At 41.7% G+C, this 10,528-nt stretch overlaps 1 protein-coding gene across 1 annotated transcript in view; it reads left to right on the forward strand.

Moving 5' to 3' along the window:
• FAM227A (family with sequence similarity 227 member A) overlaps positions 1 to 1,458 on the forward strand; it is a 74,343-nt gene extending 72,885 nt beyond the window's left edge. The window contains exons 15-16 of the mRNA XM_055329425.1: positions 168 to 277; positions 1,388 to 1,458. Coding sequence (XP_055185400.1) covers positions 168 to 277; positions 1,388 to 1,458 — 181 coding nt within the window. The remainder of the gene's footprint in view (positions 1 to 167; positions 278 to 1,387) is intronic.
• The last annotated feature ends 9,070 nt before the right edge of the window (positions 1,459 to 10,528 follow it).

Here is a 10,528-nt window from a genome sequence, read left to right on the forward strand (position 1 = left end):
GAGAAGCAGGCTCCATGCACCGGAAGCCCGACGTGGGATTCGATCCCGGGTCTGCAGGATCACGCCCTGGGCCAAAGGCAGGCGCCAAACCGCTGCGCCACCCAGGGATCCCGGTCATGCTGACTCTTAAGTATTTTTCTGTATGTGCCCTTGTGATTTCCCCACAGGGAGGTGAAGAACGTTGATCAAAGAGCATTAGAAAAAAAGAAGGCAAACCACATGTTCATCCAACCTTCAACCTTCCTTGAGGAATCCTTTGACAAGAAACCTAGAGGAAGTCATGAGAGGGAGACTGCGTTTCTTTCAAGGTTTGTTCTAACAAAAACCATGGAAAAGTGGAAATACAAACACTGTATTTTTTTTAATTTTTTTTTATTTATTTATGATAGTCACAGAGAGAGAGAGAGGCAGAGACACAGGCAGAGGGAGAAGCAGGGTCCATGCACCGGAAGCCCGATGTGGGATTCGATCCCGGGCCTCCAGGATCGCGCCCTGGGCCAAAGGCAGGCGCCAAACCGCTGCGCCACCCAGGGATCCCTGTATTTTTTTTTTTAAAGTAAACTTCACACCCAGTATGGAGCTCAACATGGGGCTTGAACTCACAACCCTAAGATCAAGACCTGAGCTGAGACCAAGAGTCAGATGCTTAACTAATTGAGCCACCCAGGCACCCCTGTCAGAATTTTTTTTTTAAGATTTTATTTATTTATTTGAGAGAGAGAGAGAGAGAAAGCACAAGCAGGGGAGGATGGGAGGAGAGAGACCAGCAAACTTCCCATTGAGTGAGATGCCCAACACAGGGCTCAGTCCTAGGACCCTGAGATCATGACCTGAGATGAAGTCAGATGCCTAACCAACTGAGCCACCCAGGTGCCCCTAGAATTCTTAATACATAGAAAAGAACACATAAAGGTTTACTCACTTTTATGTGTTATTCACCCAACTCTCATTTTTATTATAATTAATGGTGGTAGTAAGAGCTACCAGTGATTTTGTACTTCTTTGCCAAGCATTTGTACTTTATGAACTGTATGTCAGAACTCTTTTGCTGCAAGTGCCAGGAAACCAGCTCAAACTAGCTTGAGGAGGAAAATCTAGTAGCTGCAATAACTGGGATGGCCACAGACAGGCCAGCTGCAGGCATGTTAGACCTAAAAGCTCAATGCCATATTTAGGTTTGTGCTCTCTCTCTTTCTCTCTTATTCCCTCCCGCCCTCCTTTCCTCTATGTGCTGGCTTGTTTTCCAAGCTGCCTTTGGCCACAGAAAAAGAGGGCCACAGATAGCACCAAGCCTGTGTATCTATCAAGATTCCAGTGACATCTTTGAAGAAATCACACTGAATTTTTGATCCGATTTTGTTGTGTTTTTTATTTCCCCCACAGGAAGGGAAAGGAGGAGAGGGAAAGAGAAGCAAGACAGAAGTTGGACTGGTCTCCCCTTTCACTCTCAGGCACTGACTAATTCTCTCCCCTAGGACTGGGAAGCTCCTGCAGGAGCCCAGGAGCTTTGATATTTCTACCAGGTAAGGCAAAACAACAGGAAAAAAAGGACACTGTGGCCGGAGACTAAGAAACAGAAATAGCAATTCCTAGGATAGGGGAAATATACCATCATAGTTTTTTCTAAGCTGAATGAGGAGTTTTTTTGTTTTGGTCACTACATTTATTCATGCATTTACTCTTTTATCCATTATTTTATTTAAAATATTACAAATAATAATATTAAATTACAATATAATAATGGCTTTAGATATAGACTAAACAAGTAAGCTAAAGACCTGACAAATGGGCAGCCCTGGTGGTGCAGCAGTTTAGCACCACCTGCAGCCAAGGGCGTGATCCTGGATACCCTGGATCGAGTCCCACGTCAGGCTCTCTGCGTGGGGCCTGCTTCTCCCTCTGCCTGCGTCTCTGCCTCTCTCTCTCTGCATCTCTATAAATAAATAAAATCTTAAAAAAAAAAAAAAAAAGACCTGACAAATGTCACCTCATTTTGATCTTCATAACAGCCATATGAGGTAGACATTAGCCACTGCGTTTTGCACAGCAGCAAGCCTAGGTTAGAAGGGATTTTAGGGGTACCTGGATGGTTCAGTCAGTTAAGCATCCAACTCTTGATTTTGACTCAGGTCATGATCTTAAAGTCATGAGATAGAGCCCTGTGTCAGGCTCCATGCTCAGTATGGAGTCCACTTGAGATTCTCTTTCACTCTTCCTCTGCCCATAAATAAATAAATAAGTAAGTAAGTAAGTAAATAAGTAAATAAATAAATAAATAAAATCTTTTAAAAAAAGAAGAAGAAGAGATTTCAGAAGTTCCCTGCACTAGATGCTGTGTTAAATAACATAGTTAACACAGTCCCCATTTTCAAGGGGCTCACAGTCTGGTAGAGAGAAGGCAGTTGTCTCAACAAATAAACCCCCTAAGCTCTGGAGGTACTGTTAGACAGAGGTCACCCTAGGAGCCATGCAGAAACGCTTTAGTTTAAATAATATATATATATTATTTTATAAATATTTATAATATTTTACTTATAATAATATAAATATTTATTTATAAATATATAATATTTTATATATTATAATATATTTTATTATATAAAAATATATATATATATTTAAATAATCTCTACACCTAACGTGGGACTCAAACTCACAACCCCAAGATCAGGAAGTCACATGTTTTTCCAACTGAGGCAGCCAGGTGCCCCCAGAAACACTTTATAGAAGTGGTATTCCTTGACCTGAATTTGGAAAAGATAAGGTATTTGTCAGGCAGAAGAAGGGGGATGAGGCAAGAGGATGGCGTTCTTGGTGGACAGAGCAACAAAGGCAAAGGCTCAGAGGCAGGAATTAGCATGGCAGGGGATCAAGAAAGTGTGTGAGGGGTTCCAGGAGAGGTGAACATGGAGATCCCTGGAAATCAGGAAGGGATGGCCACGAAGCACTTTATTTTCTAAGTATTGGGGAGTTGTGGATTTTAAAAATCTGAATATTTTAAAAATCCTGATGGCAGATGAAGCAGTAAAAGGAGATTTGACTCTAAAAAGATCTGGGTTGTTTTTTTTTTTTAAAGATTTTATTTATTTATTCATGAGAGAGAGAGAGAGGCAGAGACACAGGCAGAGGGAGAAGCAGGCTCCACGCTGGGAGCCCGACGTGGGACTTGATCCTGGGACTCCAGGATTGCGCCCTGGGCCAAAGGCAGGCGCTAAACCACTGAGCTACCCAGGGATCCCCAGATCTGGGGTTTTGAATCTTTGCCCTGCTCCTTCTGTGACTCTAGGTCAAATACCTCCATTCTCTGGGCCCGTTTCCTTGGCCCTAAGAGATGTGGATGGTTGTTATATGTGAAAAGTTAACTCATATAAGTTATATAACTCATAGTTAACTCATAACTCATATAAAGAGCCTGGCATAGAACCTGTCAGTAATTAATAGTCACTTTATTTATTATTGTTTCATAAAGCTTCTTACATTCATTTATCCAGAACACCTTTGAGCATGCCTGTTTGAGACCACTGCCCTAGCCCAGCCCAGAAGGACTCCTGGGTTTTCTGGGCCCTGGACTGGCTGAGTTCTTACCTCTTAGGGCAGTGGTCTCTTACCCTACTTACCCACCACCAGGCACTGAAATGGTGAAACTCCACAAATTCCTACCTGCAAGGAAGAGGCTCTAACACACAAATTCCTACCTGCAAGGAAGAGGCTCTAAACCCCAAGAGTTTCACATTAAGAGAGGGCACAACCAGGTCCAAAAATGTCTCCCCAGACACTTCTTTCAGAAGTCACTGAGGACTGGCAACTCTAGACTTTTCAGGGCCCAAAGAAGAGCAAACCTGCTCCTCCTATTGCAAATACTGAAGGGGGAATTGAGGGAAGTAGTCTTTGCCCTGTGCTAGGCATATTCCATTGTCCCATTCAAGTCTAGGAACAGTTCTGTGAAGTAAATTTTATTTTTCCTGTTTTTCAAAGGAGGCAGCTGAGGCTTGCTTAAGTCAAGGCCTGGGCTCCTCCTGGGTCATCTGTACGTTGGACCATTCTGGACTGGGAGGTTTGGAGCAGATCCATTTTGGAGAAGACATCTAGTCATTAGTTTTACAGGATTACTGCTCTAGGGTGGAGGAGGAGGCGGGCTTCAGGTGCAGATGGACTAGCAGGTGAAGGATCAGATGCTGACATACTCAGGGTGTTTTCCTGAGCTCAGAGCCCTGATCCTCCCATGTTCTGGGGACAGTACAGCAGAAGTTGTCTTGCTCTTTGCAGAAGCCCATAAAAATATCACTGCTTTAAATTCTGTCACCCAAATAAAGGACTATTGAGTAGCATAAAATATGGATCTTCAGTATATCTGCAAACTTTGGTATTTTAAAGTAACACATAACATGTTAAGAAATTACAACTTGATTACAGATTAATTTTTTTCTTAATTATAACTTTTACTTACTCATTCCTTTTATCACCTTGAGCAAGGACACCCAACAGAGTCGTGCTTGCCAGGTCCCTACTCCATTCTAAACATGGTCTGTGTATTCTTTAATCCCCACAGCACTCCTGTAAGATATGGGGTGTCATTATCCTCATTTGATAACTGGGGCAGCTGAGGCCCAGAAAGGTTTAGTGACTATTGCCCAGGATCTGGCCTTTGGTAGACAGATGAGCCAGGATTTGAAACCAGCAGCCAGACTCTAGGGCCTGTGCTACAGCCTTTTTTTTTTTTTTTTTTAAGATTTTATTTATTTGAGAGAGAGAGAGAGAGAGAGAGCACAAGCAAGGGGAGCAGGCAGAGGGAGAGGGAGAAGCAGGCTTCCCGCTAAGCAGAGAGGCTGACGTGGGGCTCATCCCAGGACCCTGGGACCGTGACCTGAGCCAAAGGTAGATGCTTAACCAGCTGAACCACCCAGGTAAGAGAAGGTTTAAGAAGCAAATTTAAGGGACGCCTGGGTGGCTCAGTGGTTGAGCGTCTGCCTTTGGCTCAGGGTGTGATCCTGGGTCTGGGGATTGAGTTCTACATCAGGCTCCCTGCAGGGGAGGCTGCTTTTCTCTCTTCCCAAGTCTTTGCCTCTCTCTCTCTCTCATGAATAAATAAATAGATCTTTTCTAAAAAAAGAAGTAACTTAATATGAAGAAAAGTTATCAATTTATTTATTTTTCTTTGATTAAAGAAACAGCCACTGATTATAACAGCATGGTTTGCACCCACTGGTTTGAGCTACAGAGTCTCTTGAGTTAAGAGGGATTTATAAATGCTATTGTTTCTGACATTCTAATATTTCAGAATGGAAGAAGAAAGCAATCATTTCAGTTCATTTAAACAAGTATTCATTGCTCTGTCCTCTTCCTTAAACAGGCTTTACTCACTTTTTCATCTGACAAACTCCTACCTGACCCTTAAAGCCCAGCATGGGCTCCTCCTTCAGAAAGGCTCCCCAAACTGCCCTAGTGACTGCCTACTTTGAGCTGTGTTTTTCCAAGCTTGCTCCACTGAATATGATCTGCTTTAGTGATGGAATTGTCTGTCTCCCTTTCTGTTCTGTAAGTCTCCCAAGTTCAAGGACCTTGTCTTATTCAGCATTGAATCTTTTGTACCTGCTCCTATGGCTCACTTGTAGTAAGGATTCAGTGAATGTTTGGTGAAGGAATTAATGATTAATGTGTGTTTAGCATTTTGCTTCAGTTCCTTGCTTATACACAAAATTGGTCACATTTTAGAACTTTGCCTCTCTATATCCATAAAGTTAGGAATAAATCCTCTTAAAAGATCACACTGATTTAAATTTTTTTGTTCTTATTTGAATTAAAACAATACATACTCATCCTTTAAAAATTAAATAGAGAGGCAGCTCTGGGGTCAGATCACCTGGGTTTTAATCCCAGTTCCTCTACCTATTACCAGCTCTGTGACCTTAAGCCACTTAACTTCTCTGTGTCTCAAGTTTCTTCTTTGGAAAATGGGGATGATAATAGTATGTACAGCATAAGGTTGTTATGAGAATTCAATTGGTTAACATTTGTAAAGCACCTAGAACAGTGCCTGACACAAAGTAATACATAAGTGCTCATTAGATTAACCAATTAATGGGGCACCAGGGTGGCTCAGTTGGTTAGGCATCTGACTTGATTTCAGCTCAGGTCATAATCTCAGGGTCATGAGACCCAGCCCTGGTGGGCTCCACACTCAGCGGTGTGTCTGCTCTCCCTCTGCCCTTTCCCACTGTGTGCACTCTCTCTCAAATAAATAAATAAATAAATAAATAAATAAATCTTTAAAAAAATTAACTGATTAACTATGAAAAGCATAAGTGCTTATTAAATTAATCAGCTAATAGTTCAGTTAACATTTTAACAAAACTTGTTAAAAAATTGCATTTCTCTGGAACCCTTTTTCCATTCCCCAGCAACACATTTCCCACTTTCTTTCTTTTGGGGGTTGGGAGGGGTAGAGATTTTATTTATTTATTTGAGAGAGGAAGTGAGCATGAGCAGGGGTGAGAAGCAGACTCCCCGCTGAGCAGGGAGCCTGATACAGGGCCTGAGCTGAAAGCAGATGCTTAACCAACTGAGCCACCCAAGAACCCCTCCACTTTCTTTTCTGATTGTTTTGGTATTTGTTTTCCTATTCCTGTTGAAATACCATGGTGCTCTGGGTCCTTGATTTTTCAGTGTTAGGCATTATGCATTGAGTTCTCACCAGGGAAGTCAAGGAGGACTGAGCTTTCTTTAATCTGCACACACTTCTGGGAAGCCCTGGTGGCTCAGCGGTTTAGCACTGCCTTCAGCCTGGGTTGTGATCCTGGAGACACGGGATCGAGTCCCACATTGGGCTCCCTGCATGGAGCCTGCTTCTCCCTCTGCCTGTGTCTCTGCCTCTCTCTCTTGTGCTGTGTCTCAAATAAATAAATAAATAAATAAATAAATAAATAAATAAATATCTTTAAAAAAATCTGCACACACTTTTTTTTTAAGATTTTATTTATTTATTCATGAGACAGAGAGATAGATAGAGAGAGAGAGAGAGAGAGAGAAGCAAAGATACAGGCAGAGGGAGAAGCAGGCTCCATGCAGGGGGCCCAATGTGGGACTCGATCCAAGGACCCTGGGATCATGCCCTGAGCCAAAGGCAGATGCTCAACCGCTGATCCACCCAGGCGTCCCTGCACACACTTCCTATCTCATCGTCTCAGTGTGTTTTTGTGGTGATTTGGTTTGGATCACTAATCAGGACTGTTATGCCATCAATACACTTGCTGTGAGCCATAGAGTATGCTATGGTTACTTATGATTCTTGTAGAACTTTTTGTTATCCCTATAATTAAATCTCTCTCGTTTTAATCTATTTCCTTGCCTTTTTATATCCCTCATGTGCTTATCACAATTTATCTCCAAATTCCCCCTTGGTTATACAAATCTCCCCCCTTTACATAGTCTATCCATTTCACCTTCATTTCCCAGTCTTCTGACCGGTTTCACTCTGGGTGGTTGATTTCTAGGTTGTTTACATAACCCTGTGGACTCAATTCTTCATTCTCTTCATCACACTGGCTTTTTAATCTGTTTCTGTTTGTGTCTTTATGATTCATCCACAGAGAGGACACCAAGAAGTCAAAACCAACGCAGAAACAGGAAGCCAGCTTCCTTAATCCCTCACCTTCTAGCTCACCTGGATGAATCCTTGTCCAAGAATTGGGAGAACTTTTGGCTGAAGCCTGCCCATGTTGTTGGGTTTTATCTAAAACAAAAACAATAAAACAAACAAAATAACAATACCACAACACATTTAGTCATTCCCAGTCCACAGGACAAAGAATATTAAAGTTCACCTCTACCCTTGGCCAAAGTCAGGATTTAAATTGAAGTTAAATGACTTAATTCACTCATGCATTAATTTACTAATTCGTTCATTCACTTGTTAGTCGTAATACTACGTAATATATAAAATTATTATATAACACACTAACATAATCATAGGAGATGTTTACTGAGTACTTAACAATGTGCTGAGTACTCTGTTAAGTCCTGCTTAGTCATTATCTTGGTTAACCCCCCTCATGGCTCCCCACGAGGTGAGTATTACTACCTCCATTTCTCCTGGGAGGATTGCGGGGCTTGAAAGAGTTGAGCAAGCCCTCCAGATGTCTATTCTCTACCATGAATCTCTACCCTGACTCATAGTAGATGTATAACTTTAGGCCTTGTAGTTATGTGGTTTGATCTTTTCTGAACTTGTTTTCTTGCGTGCAAAAAGAGAATGCCTGCCTAGCAGTAGTGTTGTGATCATTAAATGAGATAATTTATTCAAAGTTCCTGGCACAGGATATTTCACTTGGTCATTGCTACCAGCTATTGTTGTCATTGCTGTTAATAAATATGTACTTCTCCTGAAACCTGGACATATGGAGCACTTGCCATGTACAAGGCGGCATAGAAGATAACCAGAACTTTCTCACACCTTCCTCTCACTACTCAAATTACAGTTAGCCCTTTATTTACAGTTTATCTAAGGAGCCATACTCTCTCCTATTTCTGGGCCTTTTGCCTGTTGCTGCTTCTGTACCTGAAAATCCCTTCTCCCTCTTCACTATTAAGTCCCAACATCACTCATTCCTGCTTCTCTTCAGGACCCCACATAGACATCCTCTTCTTTCCCTGAACAGCAGGAGCAAAGTTGGCACATGGACCCCTCCTACGCACTCCACAGCCTCTCTTACCCCTCCATGGTAGCAGTTACCATAGTGGATATAATCGCCTGTCAACCTGTCTGTCTCTACTAGCCCCCACCCAGATGAAGATCTCCTGGTTTTCTGGACCCAGGCCAAACTACATTGCTGTCTTTCAGGACACTCCTTTGTATATCTTGAGGCCAAGATCATCTCTGCTCAGACCCCTTCCAGAAATTAATGAGAACTCCTAACCAAAGGCCTCTCAGGAAGTTCAAGATGAAAAGACCTGTCTCTGTTCTTTGTAAATATTAGAAGGGAAAATTATGGTGAAGAATTCTTCGCCCTTCATAAGGGGAAGGGGTAGAGCATTTCAGGGAACTAACATTTAAGAAGCATTTACTGTAATGAATAAAACAAATGAGTAATTGTGTAATACTCCAATTCTGTCATTCCCAGTGTTGCTGAGAACCAGTATTCTCAGCATCAGAGAAGGGAAATTCAGATGTTAAACTAGATGTCAAAATCAGATTTTGAACTGATAATGAATTAAGGTTGTATCTTATGTTTAAAAACAGTTGCCTGAATAATTGAGAGGAGGGGTATTTACAGAGGGGAGGGGAGAGATAATAGAAGGGGTTACAAAGAAGCCTGAAGAAACTTTTGGGGTGATGGATATGTTCACTCTCTTCATTGTGGTGAAAGGTTCTCAGGTGTAGACACATTTTAAATATGTGCACTAGTATGTCACTTATACCTCAAGCTATTTAAAACAGAAATAAAAAACCTATTTCCTAATTCTTTCCATCGAAATGACCTAGAAATAAAGTCTGCAGTAGCAATACCCCAGAATTGTGGTTTTGAAATACTCTTTGCCCTAAAGGGATCCAGGGATCCTTGAAGAAATGTCTAGTTCCTGGTCTAGGGCAGGGAAATCATGAGGTGAACACACAACATCTTGTTACACTAGACAACAAAGAAGCTACCAAAGATGAAGAGTCTTGTCAGAAAAAGTCAGGAACCAACTTAGGATCTCATTGGCTACAGATGGGATAATTGGGGATCCCTGGGTGGCTCAGCAGTTTAGTGCCTGCCTTTGGTCCAGGGCGTGGTTCTGGAGTCCCGGGATGGAGTCCCACATCGGGCTCCCTGCATAGAGCCTGCTTCTCCCTCTGCCTATGTCTCTGCTTCTCTCTCTCTGTGCCTCTCATGAATAAATAAATAAAATATTTTAAAAAATAAAATAAACCCCACATTGGGCATGGAGCCTACCTGAAAAAAAAAGTTGGGACAATTTAAGCACTGTAGTAATAAAAATTGCCATGGATCAAAGCACATCAAATACATTTTCACTTATTCATATTGTTGCTTTAAAAAGATTAATTGGTCACCATTGAAAAATACTAGATAGGGTGCCTGGGTGGCTCAGTGGTTGAGCATCTGCCTTCGGCTCAGGTCATGATCCCGGCTTCTGGGATCTAGTCCCACATTGGGCTCCTCTTGGGGAGCCTGCTTCTCCTTCTATGTCTCTGCCTCTCTCTGTGTGTCTCTCATTAATAAATAAATAAAATCTTAAAAAAAAAAGAAAGATACTAGATAACCAGTTCATTATTCTGAAAACTGGTAAATAAAGGGGTAAAAAATAAGCATTTATCATGCCATTTCCATCCAAACTGTATTACCAGGTAACCAAACAGAAGATGAGGGGAAGTTTCTTTTTTAGAAGTATTCCACTTAATAAAATAAAAAGCAACAATAGAATTTAAAAATTACCATTTTGTGACCCCTAATGAATTAACAATCTAGGTTGATCATCAACAACAGCTGCTAACATCCCCAAAAGATAAAAAGCCATTAAACGCCTCTTAATG

Source organism: Nyctereutes procyonoides, unplaced genomic scaffold (genome assembly GCF_905146905.1).
Source record: "Nyctereutes procyonoides isolate TBG_1078 unplaced genomic scaffold, NYPRO_anot_genome, whole genome shotgun sequence".
Classification (NCBI taxonomy): domain Eukaryota; kingdom Metazoa; phylum Chordata; class Mammalia; order Carnivora; family Canidae; genus Nyctereutes; species Nyctereutes procyonoides.